This window comes from Eptatretus burgeri, chromosome 5 (genome assembly GCF_056783735.1).
Source record: "Eptatretus burgeri isolate ZD-2024b chromosome 5, Ebu_testis_v1, whole genome shotgun sequence".
NCBI lineage: Eukaryota > Metazoa > Chordata > Myxini > Myxiniformes > Myxinidae > Eptatretus > Eptatretus burgeri.
The window spans coordinates 18,542,530-18,565,208 of record NC_140965.1 but is presented as its reverse complement, the minus strand read 5'-3'; the positions used below and the strand labels follow the sequence as shown (position 1 = coordinate 18,565,208).

Genomic DNA, 22,679 nt, shown 5'->3' with positions numbered 1-22,679 from the left:
TATATATATATATGCCAAGTTTCAGGAAGTTTCGATGAAAACTGTAGGCTGTGAAACAAAAAAGTCCACAAGAACAACAACGTGATGAAGACTTAGAGATCCTCCACGAGGATCTAAAAAGTTCGAATTGCGAACATACCCTGTGGGAGTTCATTCGTACAACTCTCAGGTGAGCGATAGCACGGACGACAGATAGTTTTGAAATTTAGTAAGATTTTTATCACATCAGAAAAAGGAAACCAGAACATCTCACAAGGTGAGGCTAGTTTCATGTTATCATTTGTGACTTAATTTTGCGTTGCGCATCACCCAGCACATTTAATGTTGAAAATTTTTTTTTAAGAAAATAGGCCGAGAGGGCCGTTTCTCGACCCAAGGGGGTGGAATCGCACTTTGGGCTCAATTATTGCCTGGGGAATGGTCTCTAGAATATACCTGTCAAGTTTTGTCCGGTTCCGTTCACGAATAACCGAGAAATAACAATTTTAAGAAAATGGGCCAAAATGGGCCGTTCCTCGGCCCGAAGGGCCACACTCGCACTTGGGCTCAGTTAATGCCTACACATATGTGTCTAGTATATGCCTGTCAATTTTCATCGAATTCTGTTCACAAATAATGAAGAAATAGACGTTCAAATGAACTGTACACAAAAAAAAGAGAACACAAGCGGCGCTTAGACCCCGTGGGATGGAAGACCCCAAGGGGTAAAAATGGAACAAATTTTTTTTTCAAAATCTTCGATTTTTGTTTTTTGGCCTAAAACACTTCCCGGCACTCAATGACAAACCTCTGAAAGTTTGATTAAGATCCGTTCAGCCATCTCTGAGAAAAATGCTGACCGACACCGACACCGACACACACACACACACACACACACACACACACACACACACACACACACACACACACACACACACACACACACACACACACACACACACACACACACACACACACACACACACACACACACACACACACACACACACCTCTTTTATAGTATCGATTTGAGTTGATTATACCTCCCGTCTCCCGAAGAATGTGGCAGACATAACGGATGGGAATAAAATGTTAACTATGTTGTACAGGGTGGCCGGCAGGATGGCTTCGAGGTAAGAACCCTCACCTCTCACAAATGTTAACTATGTTGTACAGGGTGGCCGGCAGGATGGCTTTCTTGCTTCCCAGACATTATTTAGTGGGCATTAAAGACCCCATGGTGTCCTTCACAAAGAGTATGTAAGCCTTCGCCAGCACCGCGGCCATATTCCCCATATTCCAAAGACCTGCCATAACCACTGCTGCGAATGCAATGCCAAACCACCAAGTAAGTATAAGCCTTTGCTCATGAAGTTGCTTCAGTGGCATTGACACTCTGTGAAGAGGACAGAGAGAGAGAGACAGAGATATTGTACTAGATTACTCCCCTTCCCATTGCCTTTTAATTGATTCCCTGCTAGCCCATAGCATTGTAATTACATTAGTCATTATTTTCCCATGTTACATCGTTACCATTATTTATGGTAACATGTTACATAATTCCAATGTTACATAGTTACCAAATCATTTGTTTATAACCAAGGTAGTATGAAGGCTTGGCCACACCAACCAAGTTCTGACAAATGCGATGCAACTGGACAGACAATCTTGTTGTAGATGTACTTGGTTGGTATGGACGGTCATGTAAAATGGTATTGCGTTTTAGGACATTCGATCTTGGTTGGTTGTCGTTGCTATTCATACATTGGTGTGGACGCCCTCTTCAAGGAGTGATGAACTGCTATGGCTGGTAAAACGCCTCGGGTATAGCCGGGAAAACTTTGAAAAGGATGATACATCTTCCACCTTCAATTCCCGTATAAGTTACGAAAAGCCCCTTGGTGTTCATCCCCTTTCGGTTCATTGCCATGGCTAGATCCACAGCTTCTCCGTATTATTCCAACGTCGTCGCTCCCGCCTGAGTAGTAAAATCACCAAAAATTGCGAGACAATTGTTACAGCGAGATTTCAACCATGCCACCTTGTTGTCTTGTTATGGTACTGCACTTTTGGCATGTGTTACTGTACTTTGGAAACACATCAGAGGGACCAATCATCAATCACCTTCTTTGCTTTTGACGTGGAGCAGAGGAACCAATCTCCCATCACATTCTCGGCTTTCATTGTGTAAGTTATGACTCTCGGTCCATTGGCAGCACTTGATGTGTTCTGGTACGTCAGTTGGTGTGTGCTGGTGCGTCAGTTGGTGTGTCCTTGTGCGTCGGTTGGTGTGTCCTAGTGTGTCGGTTGGTGTGTCTTCGTGTGTCAGTTGGTGTGTCCTGGTGTGTCGGTTGGTGTGTCCTGGTGCGTCGGTTGGTGTGTCTTCGTGTGTCGGTTGGTGTGTCTTGGTGCGTCGGTTGGTGTGTCCTTGTGTGCCGGTTGTTGTGTCCTGGTAGGTCGGTTGGTGTGTCCTGGTGCGTCGGTTGGTTCGTCGGTTGGTGTGTCCTGGTTCGTCGGTTGGTGTGTCCTGGTGCGACGGTTGGTGTGTCCTGGTGCGTCAGTTGGTGTGTCCTGGTGCGTCGGTTGGTGTGTCCTGGTGCGTCGGTTGGTGTGTCCTGGTGCATCGTGGTGCGTCGGTTGGTGCGTCGTGGTGCGTCGGTTGGTGTGTCCTGGTGCATCGGTTGGTGTGTCCTGGTGCGTCGGTTGGTGTGTCCTGGTGCGATGGTTGGTGTATCCTGGTGCGTCAGTTGGTGTGTCCTGGTGCGATGGTTGGTGTGTCCTGGTGCGATGGTTGGTGTGTCCTGGTGTGCCGGTTGGTGTGTCTGGGTGCGCTGGTTGGTGTGTCTCGGTGCGTCATTTGGTTGTCTCAATGCGTTGTAAGCAAGGCAACTTTTCATGATTCCCTAAGACCGTCCAGTTGCATTATGTTGGAGGAAATCCGTTGTTATGGTCTTGGCCTTACATGTTTGATTCTGTGGTGCAATTAGGCTCTAAATGAAACCATTTGGGAGATTATGGAAAGTGTCAAAACGATAAAGATACTGAATGAAAATTGAAAAGAAACCAATCCAAACTAAAATATCAGAATGTGTTTGCCTGTGACACCTTTGGACCATCTGGGCTCGTTTCTAAATGGACTCTGCCCATGGGCATGGCAAGTTGCAGCCCAGAGTGTAGCCCCTCCTTATCATTTTAATCTAGCAACTCCTAATCAATGCCAAATCATGATCCCATGGTGATTTTGGACACAGATGGTCCTGGCATATTGATATGAAGCTCTGCCTACAATTGTAATAGCATGTGTTGCTTTTTACAAGGTGCTTGTACACCTACTTCTGGCAGAAGCAGCATATACACACCTTGTTTCCTGCACAAGTGTTTACTGTGACAAAAGGTAAACGTACTTTTCTTTGTCCACCTCAGACAAGGTCTCCAGCAAATAGCAAACATACTGGTTGATCCTTCCATCTACAAATGAATCATCAAAGTACACGTGTGCTTCCATTTTGTACACCGACTGGTTGCTCGATTGATGCTCATCCAACCTGTGCAGAAGAGATTGTTAAATTGAATAACAAGTGATGTGAATCAAAGGATGATGCAAATTATAAGGATGATGAAAACAAAAGGATGATGCAAATTAACAGGATGGTGCAAGTTATAAGGATGGTGCTAATTTGAGGATGATGTAAATTAAAGGATGATGTAAATTATAAGGATGATGTAAATTAAAGGATGATGTAAATTAAAGGATGATGCAAATTATAAGGATGATGTAAATTATCAGGATGGTGCAAGTTATAAGGATGGTGCTAATTTGAGGATGATGTAAATTAAAGGATGATGTAAATTATAAGGATGATGTAAATTAAAGGATGATGTAAATTAAAAGATGATGTAAATTAAAGGATGATGCAAATTATAAGGATGATGCAAATTATAAGGATGATGTAAATTATAAGGATGATGTAAATTATAAGGATGATGTAAATTAAAGGATGATATAAATTAAAGGATGATGCAAATTATAAGGATGATGCAAATTATCAGGATGATGTAAATTATATGGATGATGTAAATTATATGGATGATGTAAATTAATGGATGATGCAAATTATAAGGATGATGTAAATTAAAGGATGATGTAAATTATCAGGATGGTGCAAGTTATAAGAATGATGTAAATTAAAGGATGATGTAAATTAATGGATGATGCAAATTATAAGGATGATGTAAATTAAAGGATGATGCAAATTAGGATTATGTAAATTAAAGGATGATGTAAATTATAGGATGATGCAAATGATAAGGATTGGTATATTATGAAAAAGGCTCAAGACTTCGATGTGTAGGGATGGCATGGACACTCCATATGTTGAATGCAACAACACAAATCCTCAAAAAAAAAAATCTACCAATATACAAACTTATAAACCTGTAAGGTACCTCCTGTACCAGTCGTCCGTGGAGGATTTCACATCCAATAACACTCATTACATTTTTGGACAGCATCGCTGAGCTCCAAATATGACCGACCCAAAATAGCCCAATAGTATTTTTTCTTCTTGATCTTCTTTTCAGGTAGCCAAACTCAAAATTGGTTTTAGCTTAGGACTTGGTATGAACACAAACCTATTCTGGACTTTGTCTTTATTCACAGCTTTGTATAAAAGTATACACGTATCTGTGTCACTTCTGTATAAAACTAATGGTGTATCTGTCTCTGTACAGTATCTGTCTGTATCATGTATCTGTCTCTGTACAATGCACCACACTTCTACAATTATTCATGTGTGTACCACACCTGTACTCACCTGTAAATAGACTGCAATATCCGTTTCATCTCATCAGGTGTTTCATGCCACATGGTTGCACAGAGCAAAATTTTTGCTTTTGTGTTCATCCTTAAAGACAACAAAGCAAGAGTGCAGTCACAACACAACTTAATTTGTTTAGCCCATCATTAGCCCATCCCCCATGAAGAGAGAGATAGGTTTTGCAATCACACGCGTGTGTGTGTGTGTGTGTGTGTGTGTGTGTGTGTGTGTGTGTGTGTGTGTGTGTGTGTGTGTGTGTGTGTGTGTGTGTGTGTGTGTCATTTTCAACAAATACTTATTATGAGAATATGAAGACAAATTAATAATTTGACTCAAAGGTCAAAGGTCAACGTCACGTAAATTCGTAGATTTGCATCCGATTGAATAGAAAATTTTAAGAATTTGCAAATTGGTTCACCAATAAAACGCGAGAAGCCGATTGTTTTGATGTCAAATGGTCAAGGTCACAAAATCGTCAATTTTCACGTGATAGACTTGAAATTTGAGCAGGGATTGCATATTAATTGGGTCACAGGAGCCTTTAACTTTTGAGGTCAGAAGGTTAAGGTCACCTAAAATCGGCAATTATTTTGTATGTTTTTAAAAATCTCCACCACCGAAGGTGGATGGAGGTTATGTTTTCACCCCTGTCTGTCCATTTATCTGTAAACAGGATATCTCCAAAAGTTCTGGATGGATTCAGACAAAAATTGGTGGATGAGTTGTGTCGGTGACACGAACAAGCCAATTCGATTTTGGTTCAGGTCTGGATCCAGATCCGGCCGATCAGTGGGATACAAAATGTAAACTGCTCAGCCTGGCGAAGGTATGCGCTCCACTGATGATTCGCCAATGAGTGATGAAACCGGTCCGACAGCTGAGGGGGGTGTGTAGCATTGAGATTCTCATTTGTGAATGTCTACACACTTGTGGAGGAACTCTGGGAATGGTTTGAAACAGCAAAGGGCTTATATTGGTAGCCTTTCTTGGTTGCTTTATGCAGCTTCTTCAGCTGGAAGAGCATGGGAGGAGTCAATTTATTTATATTTTAATATGTCCAATGGAGATTAGGGGAGTGCTCGTCACACTCCACGTTTTTGATTATATATGGTTTTTGTGTTTCTTTCCACGTCCATAACAAATTCTTAACATGCGTATGTGATTATTCCACATCACCTCTACCTCACCCAACAACACAGTATCACTCCCAGTCACCATCAGTGTCACTATCATTATTTTAATGATGCTTCATAACCACCATAATGGTCATCCATCCATCGGGACCATACTCTGTGCAGAGTGTCGGTGCTGCCAAAGCAATCCTCTGGGCTATTGGGCACAATCCTGGGCAGGTCGCCACTCCGATACAGGATACTCGAATGGCTCAATAATCCCAAGAAGCCGATACTCATTTTGCCAACCTCAGAAGCATGACAGGCTGAGTCAACCCCACCTGGTGTTAATTCCACGGATGAGCAGGATTTGAACTCAAGATCATAGGACCCCAAGCCCACCACCCTAACCATTAAGCCAACTCCAGGCATATAATGGTCATCGTTAATACCACTACCATCATTATATTACTCCCATCTTCATCATTCTCATCATCACCACCACCATCTTCATTGACACCACCAGTGTCGACACTACAACCTCCATCATCATCACCACCACCTTCATCACTGTCATAGTCATCACCATCATCATTTGACTTCTCCCCCTTCCTCCAGCCCATGCAAAATGTACATCATAAATGGCTCAATGTGAAATGTTAAATGCACATCACCATATGCTTCAATACTTTACTTTACCTGACTAGTCTCATCCTCTGCGAATGTATTTGGTAATATTTTTGAATAGATGGAATGGAGGAGAGAAAGGAGAATGGTGATTTCAAGGAATTCATGGTCATATATAGAACTATAGTTAATAGTATGCTGAAAGATCTTTTAGTATGCTGTCATGGTTATTTCTGCCGAGTTTAAGAGATCATGGATATTAATAAAGGTCAATAGGTAACAGACACATCAGCAATGTAGGAAAGTTCCAAGGAATGATGCCTATTAATTAAACAGTTTTTGCTAAATCATGTGGGTGATAAGAGCAAGTAACTGATATGCATTGGTAGTTGTACAGTTCCAGCTTGGTATGCGGACAAATCGTAATATTGGTAGCTTTTACACCAAACGTCTAACATCTCTGCCAGTGGGAGCAGAGAGACAATGAAAATAAAACAATGAGGATCATTCAAACTCACTTCTTCGTTTTGGATATTTCATAGTCATCGTTGTCTTTCCTGCGACTCATCAGAAGAGACTGCTCGAGGAAAGCTCCGTAGTGAAGACGCCGGAGGAAGAGCTCCCCAGTGCGCATGATGCGCTTCTGTTTGGTCTGCCAGGTGTACAGCGTGAACAGGATGAGAGCTAGTTGCCAGCACACGCCACTCGAGCTCAGGTAGGCGGCGAAACCCAAAGGTTTGAGGTTGAAGCGACACATGTCGTAGCAAAACCAACTGGCTATTTGCTCGTTATTCGTGAGGTTGACTAGGTTTCGCACTGCATTGCATTCGGTTACTTCATTGTTGCCTTTGCAGATGTTCTCGTTGGTCCGAATGTAGAAAATGGAGAGTAAAATGGAGACCGTGACCGGTGTTATGAGTGTGAGGGGCATCGAAAAGCACCTGTTCTGACAGTTAATTTGACAGCCAACGATGCCAAACCAATAGCACAGAAGGGAACATCCAGCATGCAGAATTACAAGGGGGATGAGGATATGTAATATTTCAAAGTGCTGATACATTTCCATGAATACCTTCCCAAATTGTCCTTCTGAATCGACCACAATGAAGACGAGCAAGACGATAAAGGCTGTGACCATTCTGGTGGGAATGCTGAAAGCATATAAAGAGAATCGAGATTTCTTCATTTTTGCCTTGAATTCCGAAAAGTTCACTTCAGTGTTTCCAATCTTCATGGTGCCCAGTACAAAGTTATCCCACCATGTGGTGGATGTAAGGACAAGCATCACAATAAGCAAGATCTCCTGCTTTTGGACTCCACCCAAATCTGGAGTCCACCCGAGCCTCAAGGCCAGAGCAAACGTCACAAATCCAGCAATGATCAATAAAAAAGCGATGCTCGTTGTAATGACCTCCCATGTTTTTGATTTCTGTTGCGGAATGTACATTGCCTCCTCGGGGACTGCTCGTTCTTGTTCCATCTCAGATTCCTCACCGGTCATTTCATACATGTTCACCGCATGAGTGAGATCGGCACGGCTTTCTCTTTGGGACATTTTGAAGCTTACATTTTGTACGCAGCTGGTGATAAGGTTAAGAAGGCAGGGAAAGAAGGTGACCGCATTGAGGAGGAGGGCGTTTGTAATGATGTTTTGATAGGACATGAGTAGAACAGTCAGCGTCGTCATCATCGACGAAATGCACTCTCCGAGGCACACCTGGAAAAGTACACAAAGAAATGATAAATACCTTTCATGGAGACGGTGATTTTACAAACCCTGGTGAAAAAGGTATTTTATGTGGATAACAACATTTCTGAATTCTGGTGTTTCTGCAAGACAACTGAGAATCTCTTGTGTAGTGAGGGGGTATTCAGGAGGGAAAACTGCAGATTAGAGTGTCGTATATATTTAACTCTCTGAGAGATATCTGGATTCTCTGAGAGTCAAAGCATTGATCTGAGAAAAAAAAACAAAAAAAAAAAACATGACAATTGGTAATCGGTGAGATGTAAAAGAGAATCAGTTTCACTCAATTACATAACGGTAGGTTTACAATTCGAGTTGCAATAGGCCGACTGGGGTCTACCTAAGCAGGGTCCAAAGGTGTTTGTTGGATAAACATGTCCTGTGGAACAGACAAAATGAAAACTTTAGGTTTTTACGACACACACACGAAGTGGAAAGCAGGGTTAAGCAATTGGTTCCCTTTGGTTATGCCTGTCTATCCACAAACATCAGTTTATGATCGAGGAACAACTCGATTTCAATTGAATGTGATGTTTTGAACATGAAATCGGAAAACTAACCTGTAGTTTATCAGTCCTTTGACTCTGAATTTGTCCCGATCGCACATGCAGAGAGAGGAGTGAGATTTTTGTTTTAGTTTATTTGCCTGTCTGGCAGTCAAAATTGAAAATCATTCCAAATAGGAAACTTACTGTTTTTGAGGATGTCATAAAGTACACAAACAACATGCACGAAAAACTAATATAACGTGTTAGATTAGGTGGGGTAAAAAACACTGCATCAACAGTGGCAAACTTCCGAAAAAAAGTTTTTTTTTCTACAACCTTCAAAATATTTATTTTATCTCAACTTAATTATGTACTTGAACACTGTAGAACACAAATCGCCTTTTTAGGTCATCTCTACCGAGATGACCTAATAAAGCCAGACCAAATGTCCGTCCGTCAGTCAACAATTTTTCTTTCCGATCTTGATGAAACTTAGTATGTGGGTAGAGGTCGATGAGTGTTGCACAACGATATAACTTTTGTCCGGGTTCAAGGTCAGGGTCAAGGTCACGAGGTCACGTAAGTTATAAAAATCGCCATTTTCAAAACCTATCTAGCCTGCCATTCTACAAGATATTCGGCAACTGTTTATTGATTATGATAGTAAAAAATATTATCTTGTATCTAACTGGACAGATTTTTGAATTTCCGTCGCGTTTGGCCGCCGCGTAACCTGGAAGATGATCAAAAACACCTCCCGGTACAAAGAAAACTTTTTACTTCCGATCTTGATGAAATTTGGTATGTGGGTAGAGGTCGATGAGTGATACCCAACGACATAATTTTTCCCTGGATTCGATGTCAGGGTCAAGGTCACGAGGTCACGAAAGTTGTGAAAGTCGCGATTTTCAAAACCTATCTAGTCTGTCATTTTAGGAGATATCTGGCAACGGTTCATCGATTATGATAGTAAAAAAAACATTATAGAGATGACCGTCACCCCCACACGGGGGTATTTTTTTTACTTTGAAAACACTTCTGTTTGGCAGTACTTGGGACAAAATATTACGGCATTTTACGTCATCATGACAAATCAAATTTGCCGACCAGACCCCGACCATGTCCTTTTTTTCTCTCAAGACTGCATGGGGTAAGATGTTCTATGAAATCTCAAGTTCTTTTATTTGTTTCACAGGACATGGTTATCCAACAAGCTTTGTCAAATTTTGAAGTATCCCCAACATCTGAAATTTTTGGAACTCGCTGAGCCGCAATTGCAACCAGTCGTAAACCGACTGTTGTGTATTCGAGTGAAACTGTCTTTTACATCTCATTGATTACTGATAACAAGGTTGTTTTTTTTTTCAAATCAATGCTTGGACTCACAGAGAGGACGGTAATAGCAATGGACATACCTTGGGGCTTTGACCTTATCATTCTATCCATTAAGTTTTCTATGCTATCAGTTGGTGGAGTCCAGATATCTGTAATAATTTCATTGATGGCTGTATAGTGTATATGTCTTCATTTTGCTGCAAGACATCTCATCTGTCAGTTCGTTTAGACTTTGGCAATCTGAAGTGTTTTATCATGTAAATTTGTACCATGTTTCCTTCCTTCTTCAGCATCTGCCAGTGCTTTGTATCTGTCATTCCCATCTATTTCTGCTATCACCACTGACTCCACTTTATATGTGTGAATACCAAATTTGTTACTTCAAAAAAACTCCTTACCTATTACACCAATTTGTAATTCTAACCCTTACCGCTTATACTAATTTGGATGGCTTCTAACCTTTACCGTTTACACCAATTTGGAACCACAATTGTAATGGCTTATACCAATTTGGAACCCTTACTTTTACTGCTTACACTAATTTGTAACCATAACCCATACTATTTACACCATTTTGTAACCATAACCCCAACTGATTTCAAGTTTGTAACCCCAACCCTTACTGATTACATAAACTTGTGGTTTGTAACCCTAACCATAAACACTTACACCAATTTCTAACCCCAACACTTATGGCTTAGCTTACACCAGTGTGTAACACTTACCATGACCGCTTACACCAATTTGCAACCCCACTCCTTACCACTTATATCATCTTTATTACTAACCCCATAGCTTAATAGACAATATCAACAGGACATCGATAAAAGTATGTTAACTACTGTGGGAAGCAAGGAGAAGTTGACATTTTGGGCATTAAATGTTGGTCAGAGCAAAAGAGAGATTGGAAAGGGGTGAGGGCTGATATAGGATGGGAGTAAGAGATGGGTGAGTCAGGGTGGAGTCAGGGATCAAAGAGCACATGGGGGTTGAAAATGACTGATTTGACAGGGGAGGGGGGGGGGGTTAGGAGGGTTCCAGAGTTAGAATTCAAGAGGACTAGGACTGGGAGACAAGTGAAAATAAGAGGGCAAAAAACAAGTGACAGAAGATTACATAAATAAACTAAAGTGACTTTGAATATATTCTTACGGTTGTGGAAATTCGCATTACACCATAAAGAGTCCTCAGGTGAGATATCTCGGTAAGTTCATGTGTAGTTAGCCCAAACCCGTTGTATAGAGGGAATATGTGTGATTCATCCGGGCTGTGACGCTTTGAGTTAGCCATTTTTTCTTTCTCTATTGTTATTTTCGACCATTAAGCCACCATCAACAACGCCCCCGAATAACTCCACCAAACCGCCACTACCTTCACCTCCACAACCCAACCCCGCAAGCATCGCCTCACCCGCCATTCTAAAATGACGCCCGCCAACCACCAAACAACCATGTCCAACCCTCACCACAACAACCACCACCATCTTCGCCACTACCCACACTTATGAACGCCACCCACCACGGACCACGTGGCGATGATTTCCGCGGTGGAAACCGTCCAGGAACGTACGCAGAATTGCCAGAACAAAAGCTCTTGCGGAGCCAGCGCGGACTTTTCCCGCCCAATTTTCCCGCTTCATTCTCCCGCCTGATCTTTCCCGCGTTTTGGAGTGGAGGAAGGGCGATGCAGGTCAAAGGTCAGAGGTCAGAGGTCATGTAAGGGAGGGGTCTCATTTTGGGGGAATAATTCCCTGGCCCCGAGCCAAAACTGACTCCCCCGGCCCCCACACGGCGCGGGGTGAAGGGAGAGCAAGAGGGCACGCCCCCCTTCGAGAGGCTTCTTGCAGAAGCTCGAAGGGAGGCAGGGCCGAAAACGGGGCGGAGCAGAGGGCGGAGCCCGCTCGACAAAAAGGTGGAGAGAGGTCGAAGAGAGGGAGAGCAGTTGGAATTGGAGTGGTCGTGAGTTTGTCGTGAGGTCGTCATTGGTGGCTCAGTGGTAGAATTCTCGCCTGCCACGCGGGAGGCGCGGACGTGAGACGCGGCAGAGCCGACTGTGGGGCGTGAGCCTACGCATCTGGACGAGGAGTGTCGGAGAGGGTTCGCCGGCTGCGAGGGAAATTGGAACCAGGCGCGACCACACTGAGGTCGCGGGAGGGGGACTTGATGGAGCGCAGGGAAGTCACGACTTTCTTTTCTTGAGGATTTTGTGTAAATGTGTGTGTGTGGTGCCAGTCCGAAAAGTGGAACTGTATAAGTGTTGTAAATAATTCCCCTTTTATTCGGTTGTAGCTCTGCGTCGTATTGCATTTTCTTTTGTTGCATCTTGATTGTATGGCTGTATATACGTGCTTGTCTGTGTGTGCAAATAAAGTGCATTGCTTGTTGAACTGTTTTCCCGCTTTGCTTCGTCTCCTTCCCTTTATTAAATCTCCATCTTGCATCACGTAAGGGATTGATAGTGGGGTTAAAACGCCCGGTAATTAATCGGAACCGTCAAGGCCGACGATAACTCCGCTCGGTTATCCCTGTAATACGGAACGAACCGCTTAAGCGGTTCGTGTCTGGAGTCGGCCTGTGGCGTGGTACGATCGCACGGTCGACCACTCGCGCAGGTACTTAGGTAGGTCGAATTTGGCGAGCAACCCTATCCTGCGCGGGTGGGCAATTGGCACGATCATGGAGAGGTTAAACCCCCACCCGTGACTTGGCGCCGGGCGGTAGTTCCCGCAGGGTCACGACTGAATTGTCCGTTCCGGTGGGCGACGTGTCGCGATTCGAGTTACGTGGCCGATCGCACGCCGGGCGGGCCAGAATTCGCAACAATATATATATATATATATATATATATATATATATATATATATATATATATATATATATATATATATATATATATATATATATATATCTCAAGACCAAATCACGTCTCTCACCCATAATTGGAGGGAATAACCAATCAGCTCTCAGCTAATCTTTTATCCCCAGGTGGCTCGGATTATCATATGAATTAACTCCCATGTTCTTCGAGCCAAATATAGCTGCAAAAAAGCAACCATGAAAAGTGACATAAGGTAAGCCCATTGCTGTTTCAAACCCTACCAGAGTTCCTCTACAGCAGCAAAACATTCACAAGAAGTACATACATGAGAATCCCAATGGTACTTACCTTGTAATTCCCTTACAATCATTGAACAAGAGGTTTCTAAACAGTTCACTTGACACTGCCTCTTTAATTACAGTAATTACATCATGCTTATTCTAATGTGCACTCAGGAATAACTATTGCAATCTATCCCCATTTACCACCAATATCAGATCCAGAATGACATACTGAATATCAAAATAGTAAATAAAATGTGAATGTAATAAGAATTAATATATTAATTTTAAAAACATGATTAAAATGAAAACACTGATGATATAAAGGAGAGAGGAAAGGGGGAGAAAAGTGAAAAAGGATGACAGGGAAAAAGAGGGTAAAATTGATGGATGAGAAGAGAAAAATTAGTAGAGATAAGGCTTCTATAAAATGAGCAGGGCATATCCATCGCTTCGCTGACAGACGATTTAGTCAACCTGATTACCAAAAATTGCTATGTTCATCTTTGGTATCACTCTGCAGATATTCTTTGCAGACTCAAAACAGCCTCTGAGGCCACGGCCACACAGTCCATAATACTTCCCTCACAAAATGGTTGCTATACCCTGAGTTCAGAGTTTGTAGCTTCCACCTCCTCTCCCACCCCCACTCACCCCGGCCGCATGTCACTTGCTGCTGGAAATGTTTCCCTTACACGATGTCCCCAGCTCCCTCTGTTTCTTATATTTCTCACTTTTACAGGCCTCTCCATATTGGGTTAGAAAGAGAAGGAAAGGAAGACAAATTTACCGTGCATAGAGTGCTTTAACCCCATCTTTCCCCACCCCTATCCCCGTTCCCGTCCTCACATCCTGCCCCCCCCTCACTCCTGCCCACCATTCGCCCTGATGTCCTTTCCCACTAGAAATGTCTCACACACAGTGACAGGTTTTGACAGGCCTCTCAGATTTGGGGGGAGGGGTGGGGTGAGGCAATGAGGACAAATTTACCTGCTTGAAGAGTACTTTAACCTCAGCATTTCCCAGGTAAAAATGGAAATTGTAATACCCCTTTTCCACCACCACCAGGTGGAACTACCCGTTACACATTTACATGGAGAATTTATGCTCCCACCCCCCCCCCAAATCCCCCACATGAAGCTGCAGTCACATAGCCTATGTTCCCCCCCACCCAAAGTTGTATTTGTACCCCGTTTGGAGTTTTCAACTTAAAATATGTGGCCGTGCATAAGGAAAAATGCTACAGACAGACAGACAGAGAGGCATTTTTACAGTGCCTTCAGAGAAAGTATTCACACCCCTCGACTTTTGTCACATTTTGTGTTACAGCCTGAATTTAAAATGGATTAAAATATAAAAAAATTTAATCATCGATCTACACAAAATATCCATAAATAACAAAGTGAAAAATTGTTTTTCGAAATTTTTACAAATTAAGTGAAAATGAGAAGCTGAAATGTCTTGTGTCTATAAATATTCAACCCCTTTGAAATGACACTCCAAATTGAGCCCAGGTGCATCCATTTTCCTTTGATCATCTACAAGATGTCTCCACAACTTGATTGGAGTCCCCCGGTGGCCAATTCAATTGATTGGACATGACTTAGAAAGAAACACACCTTTCTATATAAGGTGCCACAGTTGACAGTGCATGTTGGGGCAGAAACTTGACCATGAAGTTCAAAGAACTGTCCGTAGAACTCCAATATATAATTGTGAGGAGGCATAGATCTGGGGAAGGGTGTAAAACAATTTCTGGAGTGTTAATAGTTTTCCAAGAGCTCAGTGAGCTCCATCATGAGCAAATGGAAAGAATATGGAATTCCGCACTCTTCCTCGAGCTGGCCGTCTAACCAAACTGAGCAACCGGGCAAGAAGGACCTTGGTCATGGAGGTGATAAAGAACAAAATGACCACGCTGACAGAATTACAGAGTTCCTTGGCTGAGATGGGAAAACCTGCCAGAACGACAACAATCTCTGCAGCACTTCACAAATCCAGGCTTCATGGGAGAATGGCCAGACGGAAGCCACTCCTGAGAAAAATGCATATGACAACACACTTGGAGTTTGTAAAAGGTCATGTGAAAGACTCTGAGAGCACGAGGCAAAAGAATCTGTGGTCCGATAACACAACAATTGAACTCTTTGGCCTGAATTCAAAGTGCTACGTCTGGAAGAAACCAAGCACAGCTCATCACCCATCTAACACCATCCCTACCATGAAGCATGATGGTGGCAGCATCATGCTATGGGGATGCTTTTTAGTGGTAGGGACTTGGAGACTTGCAAGAATAGAGGAAACAATGAATAGAGCCAAATACAGGCAAATCCTTGAGGAAAACCTGCTTCAGAGTGCAAAAGGTCTTAGATTGTGGTGAAGTTTACATTCCAACAGGACAATGAGCCCAAGCATACAGCCAAAGCAACACTGGAATGGCTTCAGAATAACAATATGAAAGTCCTTGAGTGGCCCAACCAAAGCCAAGACTTGAATCCCATTGAGAATCTGTGGAAAGACTTGAAGATCGCTGTTCACCGACATTCCCCATCTAACCTGACAGAGCTCGAGTAAATCTGCAAGGAAGAATGGGAGAAAATCCACAAATCCAGATCTTTAAAGCTGATACAGACATACCCAAGAAGACTCAAAGCTGTAATCACTGCAAAGGCGCTTCTACAAAGTATTGACTCAGGGGGTTGAATACTTATTGACACAAGACATTTCAGCTTTTCATTTTTAATATTTTGGAAAAAAAAAAAACTTCTAAAAACACGTTTTCACTTTGTCATTGTGGGGTATTTTGTGTAGATCGGTGAAAATATTAAAAAAAAATTTAATCCATTTTAATTTTGAGCTGAAACACAACAAAATGTGACAAAGGTTGAGGGGTGTGAATACTTTCTGAAGGCACTGTATATACTGCATAGATGACATAAAGTAAAATAAAGGGGAAAAACAGAGAGAGGGAAAGGATTCAAAAGGTGTGAGAGATGGCAGGTCTAAGTGGACGAATGAAAAGTGCTCTTTGATCACATGGGGTGCCAAAGTGACAATCCTGTAGATAAGGCTTTGCTCTTTGTGCTTACAAGTGTCTACGATGCTGAAATGGAGAAAGATACTGCAGAATGTCATATGGTTGAACAAATGTCCGGTATCGACACTTTAACCTTCCGGGAAGGTTAGTGTTGAACACCCGGCTTGGAGAGGTCTGTGCTGTTGGTTCATACTTTCAGCAAGTGTTCACAAAAGTGATCGACAAATCTTCACCTCGTTTCACAAATGTCGGTCTTAGTTTACATCAATTTGTAAACTTATACCTTACACCAATTTGTAACCCGAACCTTTATTACTCGCACCAACTTGTGGGTGGGCTGCTTACACAAATATGTAACCTTAACCCTGACTGCTTACACAACTTGCATGCTCTTTGTTAACACTGATCAAAAAAGGCAACAAATGAAAACATGAAATTTAAAATAAAAACACTCATTCCTGATCGATGTTTGCACACTTGTACAGTATCCTGTTGGTTCTTTCTGTCTTTCCCGTGTACCCATTTGTGATGCAGGTGATATGACCACATGGTGATTTGCACAGTTTGCTTAATGTTGAGGAGATACCCACTTTGAAGACAAAAGTCCAGTGTTGTTGTTCCTCCTTTTGAAAAATCAACTTCCACAAGGACTTCATGAATAGCACAACGTTGTTGCAAACGAGGGCCAAAACGACGAACAACAAGGCCAATCCACGTTTTGAGACATCATCTTGCACCATCGTACTATAGGAGATCATCAGAAGCAAACTTGTCTGTGGAGCACAAAGCAGGCAGAGGCAAACAGTGTTGTGGCGACTGATAAACAGAGTACTGTTGTTTATTATGTTTAACATTGATACACACACACACACACACACACACACACACACACACACACACACACACACACACACACACACACACACACACACACACACACACACACACACACACACACACACACACACACACACACACACACACACACACACACACACACACACACACACACACACCTCCATAACTCCAAAACCATGAAACTTTGCAGTCCACAACTTTTTGAGATATCGTGCTCAAATATCGGTTTAGCCCTATCTCTCAATGGTGAAGAATCACTTAAAAAATTCTAGTATCCGGATCCAGATCTTCATCAAAATATAATCAGATCGTCCTTGTCACACACCAAACGCGTCCACAAAATTTAATCCGGATCCGTCCACAAAGCTTTGTTATATCCTGTTCACAGAAAGACAGGGGTGAAAACATAACCTCCGTCCATCTTCCGTGGCGAAGGCAAAATGAGATCGAATAATAAATAAAACAATTTTGTTTTTTTTTAAACAAGTTTTCAGCTCGACATGTTATAATCTCTCCTAAAAATAGTGAATATTTTTTTTTTCTTTTACCTTGCTGAAGAATGCACAACCCATCGTACCAAGGAAAAATATCAGTGAACAGATTGTTCGGAGTATTTTTGTCCATTTGTCATCCTCATTATCTTGGTCATCTTCTTCGTCGTTGCACTCCCAATCAGGATTTTTGCTGCAAACAGTTAAGACACAGAAGATAAAAGGTGCCAGACAACTTGTTCTTGTTCCATTTGTTTTTTGGAGGCTTTCTGTACTGCCTTCTGCCTTTGATGAATCCCAGATACAACATGTACAGTAACTTTTTTGTTCATTATCTTTCACATAGGCAATATAAGACATGTTGAGGAGCTTGAAATATATTACCTGCAGGACAAGGATCATAAGAATGCATGAATAAGTTGGCACAGACAGCACAGTACGGTACATGGGATTTGTAACTGGCATTTGAAAATCCTGAGTTCATGCTCAGATGAAGTCAGACTCTAACCCAGATGTTAGTATGTGCTGTTCAGTAAGTAATCATACTATATGTTAGGGAATTCGAGAAGTGCCTGTTTATTTGTTTGTTTGTTTTACGTCTATGCATTCCTGAACCACTGGACGGGATGAGTCGAAAATGGGAGGTTGTACTCCGGATGAGCACAGGGATATTTCAGGGTGGAAAACAAAACAAAGCCCCAGGGGTTCAGGGTTGGGGGAGCACCCCGATTTTCAATGTAAATGTGTATTACATAGCACTGCTCCAGATATGAGGGGGGTATTACAAGTCATAATACAATACCCCCGGGTGTCGTACTGCCGGAACACGTCAAGAGGGCCACTCCGACACCTACCTCCATCCATCCGAGGTGAGATCTTAGCTCCGCAACGGTAAAATAAATAAATTAAATAACCCAAATGAAAATAAAATATTCATTTTCAAACGAAGATTTGTCAACATTATTTATTTATCCTTCGTCGGATGCTATTATCCATTGTTCTCCTTTCAGGGGCCCCGATCGGAAATGCTTGGTGGGTTTAAATGTGGGACTTGTGGTCTCGAAAAGGCCGAATTCACTCGTGAACAATTTACATTTACTTTGTAACATCAAATATTCGCTCATGCTGTGGATGGTTCACTTGTGAATGATTTTCGGCTTTTCGGGATACATTTACCACTTTGTGTTTGACAACTCTTATACAAGTTCCCCCCACAATTACCATCCGTCATCACACCCTTTCCCTCATTCCCTTTCTCAATCCCTCTCTTCTTTCACCCCATCTTTCCCTCCCAAGCGATGGAAGCTGACAGCACGTGATCATTTTACAGCCGTGCACACCTTTACCAAGCGCACAAATCAACCTTCCTACTCAGTTACCATTTTGTTTTTCATGATGAGCGTGACCAGCAGTGTTACCGGCATTCATACATCATATTTCATCAATAATGTTGACAATTTATTGAGTGGTTTGGTATTTAAACCATTTATTAAAAATCGTAGTATTTACTGTATCTATAAACAGGTGTAATGTTTGCATGTTTTTTTCCCCGGCAACCAACGAAATTGGCGGGGGATATAGAAATGGGTTCCGTCTGTCCGTCACATTTCGTTTCCGGAGCTAAACTACAAATCCCCTCAAGATATATTTACGAAATTTGATACACATATCAAGCAAGTGGTAAACTGGTGCCTTTTGATATTTAGAGATTTCCCTCAAAAAAATTTCTGTCATTTTCCATTGAAACAAGTTGGGTATTAATAAATAATTGAGGTTAACCTTTGTTTCCAGAGCAGAGTTGCAAAACTATTAACTATTTCTTTATGAAATTTGGTACACACATCAAGAATAAATTGAACTGGTGCCTTTTGCTACTTGTCCTCATTTACTATGGCGGGAGATATCGAAGACTTTGTCTTCAACGGATGCTCGTTCTTTTTCTGGTGAGGTCTTCTGAAACCTAACCTCTCAAATATGTGGAGTCTTACTGAACACATGTGGGCAATAGGTGGTCTGACCGAAACCCTTTATGTTCCATTGAAATAACAGGTCGCTCATGCCAAATTCACTAACGGCGGCTGTTTCGTGACATCAGCAATTTGTGTGCCGCCGCCATATTGGAGCACAAAAGAAAGAACAGTTGATGTCTGACTGGATCAGTGATGTGAATAATGGCTATCACGTTGTACTAGCAAAGGTAGGCCTTGAATACATCAATGACACGGTCATGTTGGCAGAACAGATCTGTAGAATGTTATATATGTTAACATCATCCTTCTCTGCTCCGTCATCTCGTTCAATACTGTCGATGCTTATCCAGCCCCAAAGCTTTATTTTATTTTGCCAACTCTTCAAGAAAGACACCAACTAAAGAAATAATGCTAGCAGACGGAACACCCAGTTTAAGGTCCATGTGAGGGACGGCACACACACCCTGCCTGTAAAATGAATCACCCTGCCGGTGAAACACTGGGATGAACAACTTATATCTGGGTCAGGATTCAAACCCAGGCTCGACAGCTTGGAGGCGAGTGTGTGTACCTCCACAGTCGATGCCATTCTATAATAAAATACAATAAAAAAAACTTCTCTTCACCTTCCTACAGTATATTAAATAAGGTGTGTGTGTGTGTGTGTGTGTGTGTGTGTGTGTGTGTGTGTGTGTGTGTGTGTGTGTGTGTGTGTGTGTGTGTGTGTGTGTGTGTGTGTGAAAAACATAAAAGCACGGCTGGGCCATACCCAGGGTCAGGCCCAAAGTGGGGTGGATGGAGAGGTTTGGGGGGGGGGAGGGGAAGAGGGAGATGACATGATTTTTTTTCCCACACAATTGGTACAATGCAAGTGGTTTACTGATCCCTGCTGGAGACAGGGGGATTACTAACCACAACACAAAGTACATTTTCCCTACTTCCCAGAATACCCCACCCCACCGGCTGCTCCAGGAGGGAGTGAGCGTTTCTTCTTTCTTAAAATTGATAGTTTCGTCGAAAAACGGTGGTTAGACAGAATTGATCTGGTTTTTTTTTTTTCTTCTAAAAAAGGGGATTCTGAATTGTGAGAGTAAGTAGTTGTGAGTGGAAAGTTTTTGTTTATCACAGTAAAATGTGCGAATTTCATTAAACACTCGTTTTGGGGAACTCAAATGGTGTTCTATATAATTCATGTTGAAACGTGATGCAACGGTAGATCTGTCATGATGTCAAGGCCGACACATTTTTACAGGGCTCCTCAAAATTTTGAACTACACCTCTGTTCAATACCCCCAATTCTCTGCATGAAAACTATAGACATCATAGAAGTGGTGGGATTATCATACCAAATATTATACTGTTTGTGTGTTTGTTTTACTTCTATGCACTCGTGAACCACTGGACGGAATTGGTCAAAATTGCTGGTTGTACTCAGAGTGTGCACTGGAAGCTTTTAGGCAGTAAATAAATTCAGTCCCGGTCGTTGTGTCTTGTTATTACATTGACAATGGTAAATGCTCATGCGATCTTGGACATGAGAGGCTGCTCGTAAAGATGGCGGAGAAAAGAGCTGAGGACGCAGAGCTTCAACTCGGTATGTGGGTGGCCCCCTGCAAAACCTCACATGGGGGGCCCTTTCTATCGGAGGGACAATAATACGGTGACATCTTCAGGTGAAGAATCGATTCATGGCTCACCTCCAAAGGGTTCCCAAATATTACAATGACCAGCTCTCTCTGTCTGTTTCTGCGTGTATCTGACTTTCCACACCATCATGGGTGTATGTCAGCGATGGCTGGACCGATTGTTACCAAACTTGGGAGGAGACTAGCATGGGTCAACCAAAGTGTGATATGTGGCCAATAATGACCTAAGTCAAATGTCAAGGTCAAGGCCATCAAAGGATGAAAAATTGCGTTTCTAACCAAAACTCTGGAATTTATCTTCAGAGAAAGAAGTGGGGTTTTTTTGCATTTGATTCTATGCAAACACCACATGACTGATGTTGACTGACTGGTTCGGGTGGTGGGCTTGGGATCGAAGGGTCTTGAGTTCAAATCCCACTCAGCTGTTGAATTAATACCAGGTGAGGTTAACCCGGCCTGTCATCCTTCCGAGGTCGGCAAAATGAGTGCCAGCATGCTGGTATACTGTGTCGGAGTGGCGACCCATCCAGGATTGTGTCCAATAGCCAAGGAGACTGCTTCGGCAGCACTAATGCTCTGCACAGAGTATGATCCCAATGGATGGATTAAGGTACATCAAAAGTATCCTTGACGTTATTCTTTCTCTGTGACGTCACGTTTTCCCAGAAAATAACGTCAAAAGTCATGTTTTCACATAAAATGAAATGAGTATAGAAAAAGACATATTTTCCTGATGAATAATTAAATCTGACTTGGGAATTGACCAACAGGTCCCACTGGGATATCACATGAAAAAAATCATAATGATAAAAAATGTGAACATTTAAAAATCTTTACATCTCAGAAAATGAGCTGGACAAATCCTTCAAAATTATTTTATGGAACCCTCTTAAAAACCAAAAATATTTTGTGGAACCCTATTAAAACCCCCAATAAATCGCTAAAATAAAATGATGAGGAGTAGAAACAGGAAAAACTAGAACGGGAACTCATAGAGCGCATACCTTCGCCACCACTACTTTTTTTGTTCTTGGTATGAGTGTGGGGAACTGGTTTCATATGAATGGTCTTGTGACACAAACCACATATCTATAATGTCATGACCCCCCCCGACTTTCGGGGGCTACGGACTAAACAACTATCAACTCACGTCGTTTTGGCGAGTCTTCACTCGCAAGCTCGGCGAATACAACGTTTCAACAAGAGAAGGTAATCTCGTTTGATGCTGGTTTCATGCAAATCGAATAAGAATTGACTGAGTTATGCCGAAAACGGCATATTTTTCAAGGGCGTGACCTCCCCCCCCGACATTTTACCCCAACTGGTGACATGTGTTATGACGTCATTGTGTCACAAGATTGGGCATTAAATTCTGAACATTTTGGTGCTGGGTTCATGTAAAGCGGACAAGAATTGACCGCGTTATGACAAAAACCGCATATTTTTCAAGGTCGTGACCCCCCTTGCCTTTGAC

The 22,679-nt window shown here is 42.2% G+C and overlaps 1 protein-coding gene across 1 annotated transcript in view; it reads right to left on the bottom strand.

The window, feature by feature from the left end:
• Positions 1 to 22,679, bottom strand: part of LOC147025951 (chitin synthase chs-2-like) — an 84,501-nt gene that overhangs the window by 47,882 nt on the left and 13,940 nt on the right. The window contains exons 2-6 of the mRNA XM_085880882.1: positions 17,647 to 17,782; positions 16,831 to 17,013; positions 7,054 to 8,252; positions 4,794 to 4,883; positions 3,384 to 3,524 (exon numbers count right to left, since the gene is read on the bottom strand). Of these exons, the coding sequence (XP_085737008.1) occupies positions 3,384 to 3,524; positions 4,794 to 4,883; positions 7,054 to 8,252; positions 16,831 to 17,013; positions 17,647 to 17,782 (1,749 nt within the window). The remainder of the gene's footprint in view (positions 1 to 3,383; positions 3,525 to 4,793; positions 4,884 to 7,053; positions 8,253 to 16,830; positions 17,014 to 17,646; positions 17,783 to 22,679) is intronic.